The sequence below is a fragment of the Labrus mixtus genome, chromosome 15 (genome assembly GCF_963584025.1).
Source record: "Labrus mixtus chromosome 15, fLabMix1.1, whole genome shotgun sequence".
Lineage (NCBI taxonomy): Eukaryota > Metazoa > Chordata > Actinopteri > Labriformes > Labridae > Labrus > Labrus mixtus.
The window spans coordinates 19656421-19676759 of record NC_083626.1 but is presented as its reverse complement, the minus strand read 5'-3'; the positions used below and the strand labels follow the sequence as shown (position 1 = coordinate 19676759).

At 40.3% G+C, this 20339-nt stretch overlaps 2 protein-coding genes across 2 annotated transcripts; one reads left to right on the top strand and one right to left on the bottom strand.

Moving 5' to 3' along the window:
• Positions 1-5471: 5471 nt before the first annotated feature.
• Positions 5472-10751, bottom strand: rnf114 (ring finger protein 114). Its single transcript, XM_061057230.1, has 6 exons — positions 10577-10751; positions 9891-10041; positions 9633-9739; positions 8036-8150; positions 7793-7900; positions 5472-6894 (listed from the first exon to the last, which is right to left on the bottom strand). Exons 1-6 carry the CDS (start codon positions 10711-10713, stop codon positions 6829-6831), a joined length of 684 nt encoding a protein of 227 aa, XP_060913213.1. The 5' UTR covers positions 10714-10751; the 3' UTR covers positions 5472-6828.
• A 735-nt stretch (positions 10752-11486) lies between these two features.
• Positions 11487-19396, top strand: spata2 (spermatogenesis associated 2). The gene is made up of 3 exons (XM_061057229.1): positions 11487-11546; positions 12542-13352; positions 13702-19396. Exons 2-3 carry the CDS (start codon positions 13002-13004, stop codon positions 15055-15057), a joined length of 1707 nt encoding a protein of 568 aa, XP_060913212.1. The 5' UTR covers positions 11487-11546; positions 12542-13001; the 3' UTR covers positions 15058-19396.
• The last annotated feature ends 943 nt before the right edge of the window (positions 19397-20339 follow it).

Below are 20339 nucleotides of genomic sequence, written 5' to 3'. Positions count from 1 at the left end.
TAACATTACCAATTAAGTTTTGTTTTAGCTCGTTCCAAAAAATGGTCTTAAGTATCTGCCTAACACGTCCAAATTTCAGTGAGTGCACTGTTGTAATTGAGTATTTCCCTCCATCTTTCCAGATGTGTCAGAGGGTAATGGAGAAGGTGCTTTGACTGCCGTGACAAGTTAAGTAGAGGGAGCGGGACTATTGTCTTCCAAATCAGCTGTCAGTGTGTTTCTGCTGTCAGCACTTTGACTCACTACCTGCCTGGTTAATCATCGAGCCGCTCCGAGCTGCAAGCTGCTGGAGGTGTATGGACCTACCGTCACGGACCCCCATCATCGCCACAACAGGACAACATGTGATTGACAGATTAGCAAGCACTGGCGCTTTTTCAAAGAAAGACGGAGGGGGAGAGAAGTGATTGGAATTGGAGGAGACCTTAAAGAGGATATGTGAGGCGGAGGAGGTGGGTGTTTGTGTGGGTAGGTAAGGTGGAGAAGGAAAGTTTTAACAGGGTTTTTTTTTTTTTTAATTACTGTGAAAGTTCTGGAAGTTTTGTAGAGAAACAGGAACAAAAAGAACATTAATAATGATTAAATTATCTATTGGATAAGATACTATAGGTTTGTGTCATCTGTTTTTTTCTTGCTGTGTTCATGTCTCCCTGACTGTCTGTATGTTTGTCCCCAACCATCTCTAAGTTCCTTCCTCTCTCTCTATGAGAGGCAGATGCTGTCCACACATGGTGCTGGTTTTACTCGAGGTTTCTGCCTCTCAAAAAGGAGTTTATCTTACCTCTGTACCAAGTTCTTTCTTATTGGTTGATTAATGCTGGGTAACTAACATTACAAAGAATACAAACTGAACATATGCTATGAATAAATTTGGTTCTGATTTGGCCCTAGATTGATCACAACTGATGGATTAATTCATTGATCTTCAGGACAAGTATTGGTTTGTCAGTCTGAGCTAAATTGGCAGCTATAAAGGGTTTGTGAAACATTCAAAGCTGAAAATGTATGAAGACATCATTTTCTACTTAGAATACAAAGAAAAATCAGAAAGAGTTAATGTCAGGCAGACAGCTCTCATGCAAGGCCTGCAGGAGGCTGGTAGACAAAATAAGGAGCAGAGAGACAAATAATGAGTATTCCTTTGAAAGTGAAATTGCCTCCCCTATTGGACATTAACACTGCTACAACCAACATTTGCCCCCCTCCCACTGTGATGAGGTTATCCCCATTCTAGTCCTCTCTCCCTCGTCTGATTCCCTCATGCACGCCCGCTGAGGGTTGATTTCAAATGGAAAAATTAATGGGAGAATAATAGCCCTGGGCCTCGCTCTCTTCCACACACACACACACACACACAGCTCAGTCGGTCTACAGGGGTACACAGAGGGGGAAGTAAAATTTAGATCCATTCGCCTCACTTGGCCTCCTGTTCCATTGTGACAGTGCATGAGCATACACACACACACTCTAACATACACTAGAGACCCCCCCCCCCCTTCAGTTATACCTTAGAGGGCTTAACTTTCAAATATTAGTACAGTGGCTGTGTGGGTTTCAAATAAATAAATAAATGAGCGAGCAATGATTAGCAACTCTCCTGACAGTTTCATCGATGTGTTCCATATTCATTTTCACTTCCAGGAGAATATTTCTGCAGAAACAGTGATTCTCAGAACTTTCCAGGCTTGAAGAGAGTTTTTTTTTTTTACTCCCAGTTTTTTGCAGCAATACAGGAAGTCACATAAAGTAGCTTCAACATGAATTCATTGGTTTTTATTTGTGCAAGATAGATCAAATAATGATTATTCTCTTCCACTTAACAGTAACAAAGTACACATGATGCTGTTAAAGTCAAGAGTAAAGGCAAACTTTGTTGGCTTTGCAGTGCCTCTGGCATTATGTTGGCAAGAGTCAGGTTTACGAGGGCACAAAAATAGATGCACACACATAAGTTTCTGTTCAGCTGATGCAGGACCAAGCTGGTTGCAGGCATTACTAAATCAAAGTTAAGTCTTGTTTCTCTGAGGCAAGCAGCACAAGAAGTGTGTGTGTGCGTGTGTGTGTGTGTGTGTGTGTGTGTGTGTGTGTGTGTGTGTGTGTGTGTGTGTGTGTGTGTGTGTGTGTTTCTGTGTGTGTGTTTCTGTGTGTCTGGCTATGGTAGGGGGTCGGTTGTTAAGAGTTTAAAAGCGGAAGAGGAGTTGGTGTAGACCCAGTATTGATGTCGGGGAAGCCCACTGGCACTTTGTGTTCAAACATTCGAGAGGACCGACCTGGTGGCAGGATTCCCGCTCTTCCTGTTTCTCCTGACTTTGAGGAATTTTACGGTGAACAAACTCCCAGTGCTCTTCTCACACACCCCGCACCTCACCACACATACCTGCCTCAGCAAAACTAGAGAACCAGAGAACTTTCTAGGTATTTGAGAGGTTCCTGTCTCTTGTCACCCTTCCTGTGTATCACACAAAATGTTGCACAATTAGCTTTCAATATCACATACACACTCCCTCATTTTAAATGGGATATTCTTCCACTTACAGCAACAGGCGATGGAAAAGAGTCAGCCTTCCTCATTCCTCACCGACTGACTTTAATACACACAAATGTAATTTGTGTAAAATTTTATTTTTGAGGAAACTAAGAAATTTTAATGTTGACAGCACTATGCTGAAATTATTTTACAAGACTTTTATTGAAAGTGTGCTGACCTTTTGTATTCAATGTTGGGGAGGAGCACTGTCCTTACAAAATAGGAACAAACTGGACAAGGTTGTTAAACTAGGCAGCAAGATAACTGGGAAGCAAATGTACAGCATTTCTTTCCTGACAGACCGGTACACACTGAATTTAGCCATCAAGATTACAGCTGACCCTCTGCACCCCCTTTGGTCAGAGTATGAACTCTTGAATTCAGGGTGCAGGTACAGAATGCCCAGGATGAGGACTAAAAGAGGCATTACATCCTTTGTACCGCGCAGTATTCAGCTGCTTAATAAGAACTGATTATACAGGACGAACTCGGCACTCTGCACTTTATTTAACCTGCTGAAATCCCTCATTGAATCATGTGATGCTTTAGTGTGTTTTTATGTGTTCTTATGTGTTGTCCTGTAAATGTTTGTTTGTATTGTGTTTTTTAGCTCTCTGTGCAAGGCAAATTCCCCTAGGGGCAATAAAGGTTTAATTCATTCAAATACTTTATTTACTTTCTCTTTCCAAACATCAGATTCAAACTGATCATTATCTGGTATGTTTATAAATTCTTATTACAGTTGTTACTGAAATTCAAGTCATATTTCTGTTATTATCATTAGCATTGCAAGTTAAAGATAATGTTTTCTGATGTTACTTTTGCTGATTTGAGTACTTATTTCTGTATGTCTCTAAATGTTCTCTCTCTGACTTCTCCTCTATCCCACTTTCTACGACAGATGGCTTAATACCTACAGTTTTAGTCTGGTTCTGCTTGAGGTTACTGCCTGTTAATAGGACGTTTTTCCTTGCCACTCATGTTGGATCAATGTTGGTTATCTGTAAACACCATTATGAGGAGTATGGTCTACACCTTCCCTCTATGTTAAGTATAACACAAGATCACTTTTCTCGTGATTATGCACTTTAGAAATAATACGTGACGGAATTATTTGTGGAAAGACAGAAAGAACAAGAGAAGTCTTTCCATATAAGGTGGGGGTTATGTAAGGCCCTGAAAGTGTGCAACTTCCACATGATTACTTATTGAATGAACTTGTGGTGGGTTCACCTCTGACTTAAAATGTTTTGGTGATAATGAGTGTTGACAGCTACTGTGCATAGGTATTCTGTACTCTTGAACTTTAAGAGGAGGTTCACAGTACATTGTAAGAAAACAAAAGGCTGGTGTCTAGGTGATGGTGCGACACACTTCTAAAACAAGCCGCCGTCCCCACACCTCTCCCAGTGTGCCCCTGGGCACATGTAGCATTAATTGCTGCCTCCACAGAGCCTGCAGACTGCACACACTTATCTATTGCTCGCATCAAAGCAACCACACGCTGAACTTTATGAAATTTTTATTCAATGTTTTCACTTCTCTTCCCTTTTCCCTCCCTTTCTTCCTTTTCCTATTCCCCACCTTGGCCCCCCTCTCCCTTCTTCTATTTTTTTTTTTTTTACTCCGCCACAAAACAGACAAGAAAGACTTCTCTCTGCCATGTTTTTCGGCTCGACTTCCTTCCTGCCCAGAAGCATTCAAGTATCTCGTTAGTTCTCTCACAGCGAACATCTCCCCTCGATCTGCCAGGAGCAAATAAACCTGATCAGGGGGGAAATAAGAAGAAAAAAGGAAGAAAAGAGGGGGGCTACATCAAGTAGTTTGGTGTGCAAGATTCTCCACAGAGGTAGGTGAGAAATGTAATTTCATTTAGATACAGTAATTACACATAGGCCTACAACAGCTGCACAAAGGAAAGAATAAAGATGAGAGCATTTCTCTCCCTGTGGACAACGTACACCAAAGGGCCTCAGTTTCATCATAAACTTAGCACGGATAACAGTACATGCAAAAACACATTGAATGTATTTCACAATAAGATCTCTTTGCCAACACGCACCTTTACAGGCATACCACTTGCCTGATTATGACAGCTGAGCAAATCCAAGCAGATTGATGCGCCACACACATTACCGTCCTTTTAACAGCTCTCTCTCTCTCTCTCTCACACACACACACACACACACACACACACACACACACACACACACACACACACACACACACACACACACACACACACACACACACACACACACACACACACACACACACACACACACACACACACACACACACACACACACACACACACACACACACACACACACACACACACACACACACACACACACACACACACACACACACACACACACAGGTCATCAATCAAAGCAAGGATTGTTGTTTCTTTCCCCCACACGTCTCATACACACAGGTATAAATCACTGCGCCTGATTTCTGGGGCCAGGGTTTAAATAATTAAAGAGCTTTAATTTATCAGGATTTAGCACCTCCTAACAGCAGGGCTGACAAAAGAGAATGAGAGATATATTGAGAAAAAAAAAGGTCATTAAACATGAGATACACACACAAAGTTATAACACATTTACTGGAGAGAAAAACAAACACCCATAGGCTAAGTGGCACCAAAGAAGACATGTGAAAAGGCATTAAGGTTCTGCTCTAGAGCTACGCGATCTGGGTATATTAAGTTTTATTTACCAGTTGGTCAAACACCGATTTGAATTGCCACCTCTTTTGAAGATTTGCATTGTGTGAAAAAACAAGTTGTTACAAGACAGAACTTGTGCCAAATGAGACACCATTCACATTTCAGAATTCAAATTAAAAAAAAAAACATCCAACAAAAATAACGCAAAGTCAAACTACATTTTTGTGTTTGTCCTCATGCTTGTCAGTTTAGGAAGTATACGAATAATGATGATGTATATTTTTTATTTTTCAGAACAGTTGGCAGTGATCTAGAGACAAATAGAAAGCCAGGAAACCAAACTGGAGTTTATCCGTCATGAAGCAACAGAGACACACTGGGCATGAAAAAGCACAATACAGTGAGGGACATTTAAAATCTTATCCGAGTCATGCCAGCAACTGTCTTAAAGTGAACTTGTGATTTTTCTGTTATGACTATAAAAAAATAAAACCACTAAAACCCTTAGATTCTAAAGACTAGTGAATTTTTTTTGAAGCTGCACTAGAACAAAATCCAGTTTTAAAACAAAGCCGGAGAACACGTTGAGGAAAGCACAGTTATTAAACAAAATCTGTGTTGAATTGTTGCGCGCAAAAACCAGTGAGGGCCAGTGGCTGCCACAGACTGCAGAGACGGAGTGATGGATCTCTACTGCCCCCCTATGGCCACATTAAAACATACACACAAATGTCCCAACCAAAACAAAAGTCACAAGGGACCAGTAATGACACCCCGTTGGTCTCCTACTTGCATCTTTTGGTTCAGTGGATGAACTATTAGCCCTATGAGATTTGGAAGTCAGAAACAAGATCTACCAGCAGGCACAAAGACATAAGGGATAAACATGAAAATAAAGCAAACAGCCATTTCAGGCTTTGTTTTCACCCTCAGATTATTTATTCTTTCCAGTAGATCTCTGAAAAAAGACTGATCACACACTCTCTCACACAAACAGCATAAAAAAACAGAGCTTCCATCTGCTAAAAAGAAACAAGAACACCCTCTCTTTTTTTTTTTAAGAGTGAAACATGCAGAGTCACTCTGAACTTGATTATCATATATTATTGTGAATATTACTTGACAACCTCAAACAGTGAAGTCTGTTGTTTGCTGGTGACAGTCAGCCACCTAGTGGTTGAACCCCTTTACAACGTTAAGTACCGATAACAGGAGAATTTCTTTTACAACTTTGGAAGTGTTTGGCTATATGACACCGTGTCATCAATGAGCAAACTGCTTTAACAAACAAAGTTTATTAGATATTCAAACTCTAAGTCTACAGGCTCAACTTAACAGGGGGAGGATGCACGGTTTTCATATCCAAAACACTGTTTCACTCCTAAATCAGACAGTACAATATGTGTTTAGCAACCATATTGCGTGATTTATATGTTGAATATTAGCCTTTAGATTCATAGTTACATGGCCAACTCCCTGTGAAACTTATCACCCATAAAGAGCATCACCATCCTGATAATAGGTATTTGATACAGTGTGTTGTTTTGTCTTTTTAAGACTTCACACCAACACCTCCCCTTCACGTTGTTGGATTCCTCGTCTGGTGGATTTTTTTTTTCACACATCAGTTGTCCAATAGGGAGCGCTGTAGAGCCTCCTGAATCATTGTGTTCTCATCTGTCGAATAATCCTGTAAAGACATGGGTGGAAAAAACTGATCATGAACAGGACACAAAAAGGAAACTTCAGATTCTATTTAAGCTTTGACCAATCTCAGAGCCTTTCAGCTTTCCTTAGAGGAGGATGGGAGCTATCACGGTATACCAGGGTATTTAGAAATCCCGACGGTATGACTTTTAATACCGGCGAAAATACAAATGCTCCCTTTTCTGTGAAAGCGACGCAAATATAATGTATTGAGGTGGGGTCGGCAACCAGGTTATGAACTGTGAATGTTATGCTACAACGGAAGAATTTTATTAATAATAAAAAAAAAAAAAAATAAATAAAAAAAAAACTTTATATAAGAAACAAAAAAATTCAAATACCTTCATATACCGTATACCCCGGTATAATGGCAAGACAGTATGGTATTATGAAAAAACAGATGCCGCCCAAGCCTAATGGGAGCCCCTCTGGGAGCAAAGGCCAACTAGTCATGGCTTCAGGTGAAAGCAGTGGTTAGCAATAACGGCCTTCTAGCCATAACATCCTTTCCTGTGCATTGCCATTGATTACAGTCTGACTAGCAACTTCAGAACTGAGAATAGAGTTGGAGATGAAAGACGAAATCAAAGAGCAGATTGATGGTTGCACTTGTAAGAGGATGTCTGTTTATAGAAGTTTAGAAAGGTTAAATTGTCAAGGCCAAAAAAATCCTGTATTTAGTCACGGCTGATGGGTTCAAACTCCTTACCTCTCCACAACGACAGTTTTCCTGTATACAGCCAATGAAAGCTCAAATACTTGCTGAAGTTGCCACTCAGACTACAAATAAAAACAACACCAAAAATCATACCATCATCTCAGATTTTTTTACAGCAAAAAAACAAACAGATTCTATAAATAGAGAGCTAACTTCAACTTACGACAAATGTATCATATGAGAAGGTGTGTCGGATTTTCAGGTGCTGGAAAAAGTCAGCGCTCCTGTAGTTAGGGTCCCCCCAAGGCATTGAGGCACAGATGGGACATACCTGAACAGAAACAGAGTAAGTCTTATAAAACCACCTCTAAAAAAAAAAATAACCCAAGATTAATCAGAATGCTTGGGTCCATATTTTTTTTAAGACAAGACTTTTTGCAGTCACAGTGCTGGGTGGATTTCCTACCACTAGGCGTGTATCTCGAGCATGTTGGGAAGTGCAATGCTCTACCAGGCCGTCCTGGTCAAGGTTCTGGCAGTTGCAATATGGGCAGGTGAAAGTGTAGCGATTTGGCACCGGACTAGTAGGAAAGAAGAAAAAAAAAACAAGAAAACAATCTGTATATAATTTTTTCTATAAACAAATTTGTTTTTCAACTGTAATGGAAAAATAGTTATGATATGCAGTGTTTCCCACAGAATGACACAGTGGTGCACTTGGTGCCTGACTTTGAATGTACTGATGTGGCGTTCAGAGAATGGAAGTCTAAATAATGATATGACATTCAAGTCCTTCCAACAGTTACAAGAAGAGTTTCAACTTCCTCATACTCACTTTTATTATGACCTACAAATCAGGAGTTATCTGAACTCCACCTCATAATTTAAAGTGGAATACAGATTAATATTATTGATTATTTTATTTTGAAAGCAACAAAACTTACTAAGTGATGACTAATAAACAGTATATGAACAGCTGCTTATGATTGAAAGACTACAACTATGAAACAAAGCTGGGAAAATGAATTTGGTTTTTATAGGTTGATGAAGAGATCTGGTGCAAAGTTTTGTAGAACACCAAAAAAATTACAAGATCAGAGAGATCACCCGAAACACGAAAATAAATGACATGTGACTCCTCAGATACGGAGGAAATATGATGATACATGCTCTGCAACAAATCCAAGTGGGCCCATATCATTTAACGTTGTCATGTCCATTAAGACATTTCTTGACATTACAACATAAATGGACCCAACACTAAATATTCTGTGTGTTAGCTCCATGTCTGGTCAAAAGGAAAAACAAAGCTCAGTGTCTCATGTTTGGCTTGATATACATCCACACACATTGACCATTTGGTATAATACATTAGTATCACTTCTTCCTAATGAGAGGATATTAAATGTATTGCAGGGAACCTTAGATGGGTTTGTAAAACAGTGGTCCCACCTCAGTGTTTATTTTTGTAGTGAAGGGTCAATAATAACCTGTGTTGGGGTAGACCGAGCTTTGGTGCTCAGAACTTTTTATCCGTTGATTTTTCCTCTTGACAAATGTCTCCCTTTTTTGTGTTTTTGTCCTTAATATTTTGTGTTATGTTTTGTATGTGTTGATATGTGTGCCCATATTGTAATCTTTATTAGAAGTGGGGTCTGGTCAAAGGTTGACAGACACAGCCCGGTAACCATAGTAACTTACTCCCATCAGTGGAAGCATTAAGCGAGAGGAGAGAGAGAGCTGTAAACTGAGATCACTTTCAGCAATATGCAGCACGATATTAAATGACACCATCCTGATTATAATGTTAATAATCAACCATCATCTTCCCCTCCCTCCATTTCGCTCATCCTTTAGTTATCTTCATCTTTTTATATACTCTCCCAAACAACACAACTCCAAATATAAAAAGAGACACTTGCTCATTGTTATGTTACAAGGACCCATCGTTAATCCATCAGGAGTACAGTGACATCACACCTTCGAGTGATGCCACTATAAATAAATAATTGAGCAGCTATGTGTATAATAGTTAATATGTAATAATAGGTACAGGTGTTTACCTGATGATTGCAGGCTGGCTCTGGGCAGTAGTCCTCACTCCCTCCTCAATGTACTCTTGGTATTTAGAACAGGAAGCTGTGTGTCCTCTCATCTGAGACAGGCCAACCTTCATAGAGCAAAATCATTCATAAGAAAGTACTAAGGCACAGAAAAATACTTAACTGTAGACTTACTTTACCCTAGTTGTGCATGTGATTTTACTAAGTAAGCAAAGATCGTTTTGGTTATGTTTGATTTAGTCCAGCATTAAAGCATACCTGAGCTCCACACCCTTTGCAAGATGCCACAGATGATTGGATGACAGCCTCAAGATCTGCAGCTTTAGTCCAGTGACCCAGTCCTGCCCGACATACAGCACAAACAGGCTTCTGTGGACGCAAACACTCCTGCAAACAACTCTGGCAGAACCTGAGGAGAGATGGGTAAGGGGAAATGAAAGGGAAACAAATCAGTGACAAACAAGTTTGGCCTCTGTTGACAGCAATTCATACTATTTATAGATCCGCAATAGACGAACGGGAAGAAATCAGCTGTTATTTGTTCGAAGACCCCTGTAAAAGCTTAAGTAGAGCTTCTTGTAAATCCGACGGGAAGTCCCAACCTCAAGGGAGCGCAGGGACTTGTAGTCATTTCAACTGGTTAGAGGACTCGTTACAATGCAGTTCTAAACTACAACTCCCAGACCAGGCCTCTTCTTTGATGTAAACAAAACTGAAACTGATTCAGCAAGCTGGTGCTTCTTTTGCCAAATATTCAAGCGAACAAACACAATTACAGTGCCACAGCCAATTTAGCCAAATGCATTACATTCCTTACGCGACATTAAAAACATGTTATTCTTCACGTCAATCACACCTCGTACCAAATAATCGCTTCTAGTAGACATGGGTCGAAGGGGGGGGGGGGGGGGGGGGGGGGGGGGTCGAAATAGCAAAATACTCACGTATGCCCACATTGTGTTGTTACGGGACTATCAAATATTTCGAGACACACTGGACAGACGAATTCTGACACGTCGCCGGTCCCTTCAGAGACGTTTTTCTTGTGCTGTGCTGCACCATACCCTCCGAGCATCGCCATTTCTTTTCTTCACTGAGTCCGTCCCCCAACAACCCGTTCCAGTTACGACGTCATCAGGTTGTTCTTCTTCTTTATGCAGGATGGGCGGAGCTATCGCCCGACAGCGTGGAAAACCCGATTAAAAAAAAAAAGTACAATACATCATCACAAATAACGATTTAAGACTGCATTTAAGATTTATTAAAAAAACCCTCTCTGCTTGTTTTGTTGATTAATTGATTATATCTAATCCATTAAATGTCAGAAGAAGAAGAAGAAGTAGCCCTGAGTGATACTTCAAAAACCATCACAGTGACAACTAGGAAAGGAGATAATCCTCACACGGGAGAATGTTTTACAAAATGTGTTGTGAGACAAGCTGATTCTCAGTGTTTCACTTTGCATCTACTGTTTAATGTTTGAATAAGGAAACGTATACTGACAGAAAAGTAAACAGTAGTTCACACCTAAGAAAAGGGTGACTGCTTAAGCCCTTACATACATCCAAAACATTCTCCAAAAACTGCAAAGTTGCTGGTTAATATTGTTGTTGGATGTGAAGTGAATATAATGTAGCCACTTATTTATAGAAAAAAAAAGATTTTCAATGTGCACAAACTGCAGGCATAAGCGCATATATTTAAAGTACTACAAATGTATTTACCTCACACATATTAAACAGTGATAGTGTAGCTGGTGAGCTGCATCCTCCGGCTCGTCTCCATCCAACAGCACGTGGGACCGTGATGCTGATGAACTGTCAGAATTAAGCGCATGCGCGTTGTGATGATGGGAATTTCCAACAGCTGAGGAGGCGTAGCTAGTAGTCACAGCTAGCATTAGTAAAAGGTAAGGTGTGCTGTTGCCAGTGTTTCCGTTTTAAAAACGATTTAGTATCTTCGAAGAAGCAGAATTAGACATAATTGTACACGAGTCATGTCAGGGTTACGGTCTTATTTTCGATATTTGACTCTAAAACCACCAACGATTTCTATCCAGCGGAAGACCGCCCTGCTAACTAAAGCAATTTCTGTGCTAGCCAGCTGCGCTGAAATGGGCGTTCACTGCTTAGCTGATACTCAGTTGGGGGCCCATACCAGTGACAGCATTGGGTGTTGTCAGGTTTGAGTTTCATGAAGACGTCACGTTAAAACAGGCTTTTCTCTCATTACCTTCATTGGTCGTAGCGGACTGATATGAAACTGTATACGTGTCTTTGTAATGCATGGCGATCTGTTAGCTAAGGCATGGTGCTTGCTAGGTCGCTAAACGGATGCTTTGCTAAGGCGAGGGAACGGATATAGCCGGGCAGCCTGCCTTGGGACGACCATTCATCTGCGGTTCTTCAAGCCTCAGCAGATTTTTTTTTGGCAAAAATGTTTACAAAATCCTCGACCACTGTGTCGATGAACGACTACAGTTGCTAAAGCTAAGTGCAGACTAATGGTTTACATGCATGTAACAACGATACATTTACATGCTCACATACTCATAGGATCAAGACAGAAGACACACGTCTTGCAAGGGCTAGTCCCGATCCTAGTTATGTCTTGGTTGCGAACATAATGAAACTAATTAACCTTGCTATGTACTGTACTACCGTCATGAAACAGCCCACACTATCTTGCCTCACTCGGGGCATCAGCACTGTTACTCAAGTAGTTTTGCCTGAACACTGTCCCTTGTATCTTCACTGTTAAAAAATAAAATTCTCTGTATGTTGATCAGTAACATTGCATTTTATTTTGGTATACATTATCCCTGAGTATATAAATATGATCCTTGTTTCTTTCTTCATTTGTGAAATTTCCATTCTTACAAAGCTCCTCTGTGTCTTTACAGATTGAAGACAACAGAAGTATTTCACCATTGAAATAGGGTTCTTCAAGATGAGTGACCTTGAACTCTGCACAAGCTGAACCCAGTGAATGGAATAAACTCAACTCTGCACCTCTGCAACTCTTAACAGGGTGTGAAGAAGAAGCTCCTCCTGACCTCATCTTGCATGACATAGGCCTGTTTGTCTGGAAACAAGTAAGGCTTTGAGTCGACACCAGAGATGCCTGTTAGAAGGCATCCCTACAGGCTGCAGCCTAGCTACGCTAACTGAATTGTCAGCATCTCTTTCTCAGTTCTCATTCACCTGTCCAAAACCTTATTAATGTTGAGTGTGTGCCAGCGTGTACAGTGATGGTGATAATGGTGACCAAAAATGATGCTTGAATGTGGCACCAAGGAGCAGGGTATGCGAAAAGGGGTGCGGCTCTCTCAGAAAAGTATAACAGCTGACTGATAGTCTGCTGTTGATAATGGATGCCAAATTAAAAGAGGACCTGTTTCGGAGGTATGTGACTGCACTGGAGAGGCGTCTGGAGGGTGGAGGGGAATACACAAGGAAAGGAAATGCACCAGAAGGGGACAGAGGGCAATACAAGGACAGTGAGGCCCTACTCTCCACGGCCACTGCCCTGCTAGGGGCCTACCAGCCTGATCCAGGACAACGATTTCGAATGGTGCGTTTCTATGAAGTAGTTGAGAGTTCTCTCCGTTACCAGAGAGGAGGAAACTTAAGGGGTCTGGAAAGAGCTTTTCGCACGTTGGAAACTATCTGCACCAATCTCTTGCTGTTCCCCTGGAAGAAGGAGTTCAGGTGTATAAAGGTGAACTAATACTTCAATATTTAAAAGTTTATTAATATAGAATAAGCCAACAATTAATATTACAAACCAAGAAGTATTCACTATATAAATTAACCATTCGATTTACTGTTTTACAAAATTTACTTTACAAAGAATTATTTGAGTCCCAGAGGACCTAATTAAATTCATAAGAGTTTGTGAAATTTTTTAATTTTAATTTTTTGTAATGCTGTAAGTTTCTATAATGCAAGTAAATGCAATTATATACTTTGAACTTTATCTTTTAGAATTGTAAATTAGGTGTTTAATGGTTTAAAATAGCTGTTTGTAATCACTGACACTAATGCTGATGAACCCTTTTCTCTTTTAGACCTTCACTGGCCCATACGTGTATCATCTGCAGTCTGCCATTACTGATGCTGAACTCCGAGCTCTAATGCGTACTATTGGCTACGCCTGTGACTACGATTCACAGTTTCATTTGCAGGAGCACCCAGGTGGCACAAATCATCTCCGTCAGTTGGCGTTTGAGCTTTTCCTGGCCCAAGCAGAGTGTCGTCTCCTGGGAGAGGTAGTGGCTCTGGCCCGAGGTTCGGCCTCAGAGATGGAAGCGCTGGAACTGCGCAGAGGTTGCAGGGATGACGCAGCCGGCTGTGCAGAGGCCCTCCGTAGACGCGACAGCCTTGGGGCTGATATGGCTCGCCTGTCTGTGCGGCCACTGGATATAGAGAGGCCTCATGCCCACCACCTGAGGCGAGGTAGTCGGCCATCTAAATCTGTGGATGTCACAGATGGGGCTGGTCACTGGCACCCAGCTGTAAGCAAGCCTGTTTTGAAGGCCTCATTGAGTCTGAGAAAGGAGCCTCTGTTTGTTGATGCAGAAGAGGATATGAAGGATGAGATCATCAGGCCCTGCACTTCAGCATCGCTCTTCTCTGTGGCAGCTCCACCTTCCTATAGCCCTGTTGCGGATTTCTTTCCTATTCAGTCCCCTCCTCCGGCTGATGCTTACACCTCCTACCACCTGTCCTCCTTGGATGAAATTGACTTGTACACTGAGAGGGGTGGAACTGGGACAGGAGGAAGACAGATCCCTTCTCGACCTCCATCGAGAGAGCCTCGGGATTCAAGGGAGGCGTGGTTGCTCAAAGCTCATGGTAGTGTGAAGTGTCAGGGCTGTGGCATCGGCTGCTCCTCTATGGCCTCCTGCCAGAGATGTGACATGATCCTCTGTTCTTCCTGTCATGATGTGGATCCCTCCCCTTGCTGCGGCCTACAGGAGTACCACCCAAAATCCTCACGGCCCCTTGATGGATACATTCCTGTCAAAGAAAAGCTCTCTGTCTACTCCAATACACACTCCCATGCCCTTCTCCATCCACACCCCCTCACACTGACACACTCACACTCTCACCCCCACCCTCACCCCCAGATGGTGGAGAAACCCCTCATGTCCACGAAGCTGTTTCCGAGCAAGTCAGTTGCCTTGACAACGCCAAAGGGAGGCAGCAGTGAGCGAATAAGCTTGGGGGGATCGCGATGCGGGTTCTGCAACAAGCCAAGTGCATCACACACATGTGTGAATTGCTCTAAGGTGTCATGTGACTCATGCATGGGTTTGTACGCAAAGGATATGTGCACACGAAAGAATCCCCAGCACAGCTTTGTTCCCAACCATCAGCTCAACTTTAAATCTGGCACCATATCTCACCTGGTGTACCGATAAATTTGGAAGATGGAATATTTGTTTCTCCCTTGTAGTCCCCTTTCTCAACCCTGCTGCATAGTCTTGCACAATTGCTTTAGCTCCGTTCCTGTTTAACAGCTTATTCACTACCTTTCCCTGTTATCTGATGGTCTTTTGCTCTCTAAATCTCTCTTGAACTTTGTACATTTTTCTCCGGCTGTCAGAATGGCCTTGGAATGCACATGCCACAGAGAGCCATATCGTCCGCCCATCTCTTTACCTTGTACAAGTTCAGGCCTTTTATCAATTTCTTCTTCCTTTTTTCTTGCTACCTGCTCTTGAGTAGTCATGTGATGTTCTAGCGCTTCCCAAATTCCTAAAATTTTGTCCTCAAAAGGGAAACTGGAGAAAATAGTTTAAATCCTTCTAATTTTTAATGAATTCCGTCCAATTGACATATACTTTGCCTCCTCAGCTAACAACTCTTCTAGTATATAAATATAAATAGATATATATAGATATATACAGTATATGTGTGAGTGTGTGAGAGAATGATAGTGTGGATTTGAGTGTGTGTAGAAAAGAGCTCTACGCTTGCATTGTGAAAAAGGAGATCTTTTTAAACTTGAAGAATAGTAGGGAAAAAAGAAAAAATACACTGGAAGTCAATAAGTCAATAGTATATATTTTTGATCTCTATTCTCTAGAACAATGTGAGACTGTTATCTCGGCATGAGGTCTGTCATTGGGATGTATGACTTATAGCCTTGTGTCAGTGGGCTTGGGGTGGGAGATATCTTTAAGGGACATACTGAGACTATGGTCATTTGCCATATATTCTATTTTAAAGATTATGCCTTGTAAATTAACCCTAAATTGTTACTGGTTTTTCTGGTTGAGATTGAAATCCTGCTGTTGGCTAGAGACAGTGAAGATTTTTGGGTTTGACTTCTTTCTGATCAAAAGCCTGTTGCATTGTGTCAGTTTGAAGCCCCCCCCACTCTTTCCCCTTTCATTACCCTCCTTCAGCTACCATCTTTCATGATGTAATAGTGCACCTTTCCCAGATCATGCGGTTCCATGTCAGTCTCAGGTGGAGTTTTTGGAAGTCTCATGCTGATAACTCAAAAATGGAAGATTACTGCTCTTTGACCTATGAGCCTATTGGTTGGGTTTTAGACAGTGTGAAAGTGTAAACTCTGACATGATTTCTGTCTACCTCAAATGGCTTAAGCTTAAACATCCAGTTCGATATTGTGGGTTCAAAGAAGCTCTGAAAACACTTTGAAAAAAAAAACACACTCCTTTTCTTTCATCTCCAACAAAAAAATTGCATTATTGTCAGATAAATGACTCACATTTAAAGGTTAGCAGAGTTTATTTATTCCTCAACAAAATCCTGGCTTTGTTATCTGAAAAAATAGCAAAAGGTTTTCTATGTTTGGGCATTTGCAGTTTCTGTAAATGTTGGTGCTGGACTTAAAAAAAAAAAAAAAACAGGAACTACTGTGAACGTAATGTAATTCATCCAATAGCCTCACAACAATCTTTGTTGAGCTTAAACTTTAAAACTTTTGATGAAACTGTCAAGAAGGTTACTGATGGTTATGTACTGAACATTGTCTCTCATAGTCCCCAATGGACAACATAAATAAACTTAACTCTAACATCTTGCAGATGATATATCACACTCAGTTCAAAAATGAACAGAGAGTTGAATTAACGCCTTTTTATATATATAAAAAAGAAGATAGCATTTAATGTTTTAAAACTTGCTAAATCTATCATCATCTATACCCTTTCTAAGGCCCATGATTTGGGGTGATTTGGTGCATGATGCTAATACAAGTCCTGTTACGCAACCTGTTGCCCTTGGCTGTTGAAATTCCATTCAACTAATTCATTGGTATCTTTTAAAAACAAAGCCTTCATATGTAAATATACTCTGCTGCCATGTAAAATTAGACATCAAATTTAAGGCTACCTTTAGTGATTAGGCTTTAGTGCTTTATACAAAGGATAATAAATGAAGTATATTGCAGTTGAGAGACACTAAGGGCTAATTTCAAATCACATTTCTTGAAAAAAAAAAAAAAAAACTAAAACTCTGGGTTATTTTGACAGACCGTTAAGGTTATTGCTGCCTTCATGTTCTGCCAGGAATAACCTCTAAATGCCTTAATCTAATTCAGCTGTCTTATCATTGAGTATTTCAAGAAAGAAGTGATGCTACTTACAATGTTCTTAGATAAACAAGCCTGTGGTTAAACTTAATATGGTTTGGCAAGGCTTCATGGACTTAACACACACAACTCCTTGACAGCTAAGGAAGGCATTGAGAGCAATTCAATATTTTACTCAAGCATTGGTTTAACCAACAAACACAACCATATCACAACATGCATATTTACAGAATTATGCAGCAAGCCACACTCAATATACACTATGTGCTCACATGTTTGTCATTACTATGTTTTTGACAGGAAGTCAAACTGCAAATTTTGTACTGCTTAAAGTTGATATCTAAACACATGTTTGTTTCCAGGGAGCGATGTCTGATCCTACACTTGAGTTCATTCCCTCCCTCTAAAGCTGATTTCTGTGCTTTTCTTTTTTTTTTTTATCATATTGAACAACCTTAAGAAGGGATTTTTTTTTTATCATAGGATGTAGCTTTGAAAGATTCTCTATGGTCAACCGTGAATGACTTGGGTATCACAAAAGACTTGCGTCTAAGGGGAGAGGTGCAATTGATTATTTTCTTCTAATGAAGCCTTTTTGAGTTGTTTGAATATTTATCATTGTTGTAATTTGGTTACTCCATTAACTCCAGTAACGTAAATCATACCAGCAACAAAGAAGACTTTCAGAAGTATTGAGCCATGTTGCAAGAGTGATCATATTTGCCAAATGAAGAACAAATATCTTATTGGAGTAGAAAACTAAATCTTGTTGCTTGCCCTGCTGTACAGTTTATGTAAGATAAACGGTGGTTTTGCTGAAGTTTAGCCTTGTGTTTGTAGATGTTGGCCTTTGAACAAGCTCTGAAAGGGAATAATCATAGATACCTACTCGCACACTATGGGATGTGGATTTGACTCTGATCGGTAAACTGATCATTTGTGTGGGTCACTACAAAGGGCTAAACAGTCTTCAGGGCTGCTACTAAGTTTGTGGACACTGTTTTAATCGTTTAGTGAACAACTGACTTGTCATGGCTAAATATCTGATGTTGAGCTTACTTTTCATTAATCAGTGTAAAAGTACTGACATTGGAAAAACAACAGAGCTATTTTTATTTTGTGTCATGGAATACATTGAGCCATTTGAACATGATTGGTTTAACCCACATCAGACACACTCCAGTCATTGTGGAAGTCAATACTCCCTTTACCTCTTTGTGTGGTTATCTTACTGACGTTAAGTGGTTGTGTAGTTAGGCAGCCCCTTTTCCATTCCCTTTACCCCAGCCCCTTTCTTGGCATGCTCTGTACAAGGCCCAGTCCTATACCTTTGTACCCTCAACCACTGTCTCCTTCCCTCCACCCCCCTCTTACCTTGACACTGAGGATCACTGCACAATGTCTATGTGAAGGGGTATGGACCTTATGAACAGTATGTGGGCATACATGGGGGTGGAAAGGGAAAATAGCCAAAATTGTTAATCGGTGAAAAAACAACTATATATCTATATTGAAACATAAATGAGTTTTTATAAAATAATTTAAGGAATAAAATTCTGGAAAAAAAAAACCTTTTTTGTCTTGATATTTTTGTGTTATATCTTTTGGTGATGCTGTTTTTTTAAACTAGCAAAGCCTTATATGTCCACTCTCTGTTATATCTTTACTTCCAGCTCACTCAGAATTCATAAATTGGCTTTATTTTATGGAACAAGCTTTCCAGTTCTGCATTGACTGGCGGTATCCCTTTTGACCACTAGATGGTGTTGAATACCAATAAATGTAAGTACTAGGGATTCATGTCCACTTAACTACTTGCTTTTTAACTCAACATATGTTTTACAGCACTTTACTGGATTTAATTACTTACCTGGCTATTATATTAGTATTAAATCAATAATTATATGTTTTATGAGTTGTAAGAGACAGGATGAAAATGACTGTTTTTTGCCAACATTTTCTTCATCCCTTCAATGCATGTCATACAACTCATGCCATTGTCTTGTTGATGCTGACAGACAAAACTTTGACCTTGGTTTGCGCAACAAGGCATGAAGAGGCAGATAAAAATTCAAATGCAATTTCTCTATAATAGTAGAGGTCAAGTTCAGATTAGGCAAGTCAGTCCATAAGTGGGTATTGTGTAATGCATTATTGAAAACATGAACTTGCTGCAATAAAACAGTGAAAAATGATTTTATAAAGACAAGAAAGACTGGTCATTTGATATTTAATAAAATTAGGGTTTTTCTGCCCTAGTGCAGTACAACATACCACTTACACATCAATTACAAAGGCACAAAATCGAATTACAAATGGAGTTATTCAACATGTAGAGCCTGAGCAACGCAGAAAAAATATGTTAAGAAACTATTAAAAGGATTGTTACAGGACTATGAATTTGAGTCTCAACATAATAAGCAAATCCAACACAAAAGCTCAATATGTAGGACTTCCTGATATAATACAAAGTGGTACAGCATTTTCAAGTTTTTGGTTATTTCCTGTAATTTAATAATCACTTGTACAACTGGCAGCCAGTTGAGTAGCAACATTTAAAATACCAATCAAAACTTAGGTTACAGCCATTTCTATATTAACACTCTTAATATGTCGATCCTCATATAATGACTTAATGTGTAAGGCTTCATCCATTACAGGAGGATCATATTGGAATGGGGTTAGGGTTTTGGCTCCTTTTGCTTTATCGACTGAGAGCCAAAGCCTGGGGCTCATCACTTGTATAAATAGGCTTCCATATTTGGTCAAATGATTGCATCTGTCTCTGGACCAGGGCCTACCTCCAAAAAACGAATGTTAGATATGAGCTGTAGCTGAGATGATATAGCATAGATGGATAGCATTGGGACCTCTGCAGTCACTGAAATGCTGAGTGAGTGCCAGTCCCTACACCCTGCATCATTCTCTCCTCTGGGACATGTCAGAGCTGTGCTGACTTTCAAACTTTACCAGCCTCGAGGGAGACTGCAACATACAGAGAGGAAAACAGAGACAGAAAAAAGATAAAGAGATAATGACTGATGGCACACTGCTTAGCCTTTGAATAAATCCATGACCAGCAGCAGCATTAACTGGTGATGGTCATTAAATGGTCTCACTGAAGGGAGACTGCCAGAG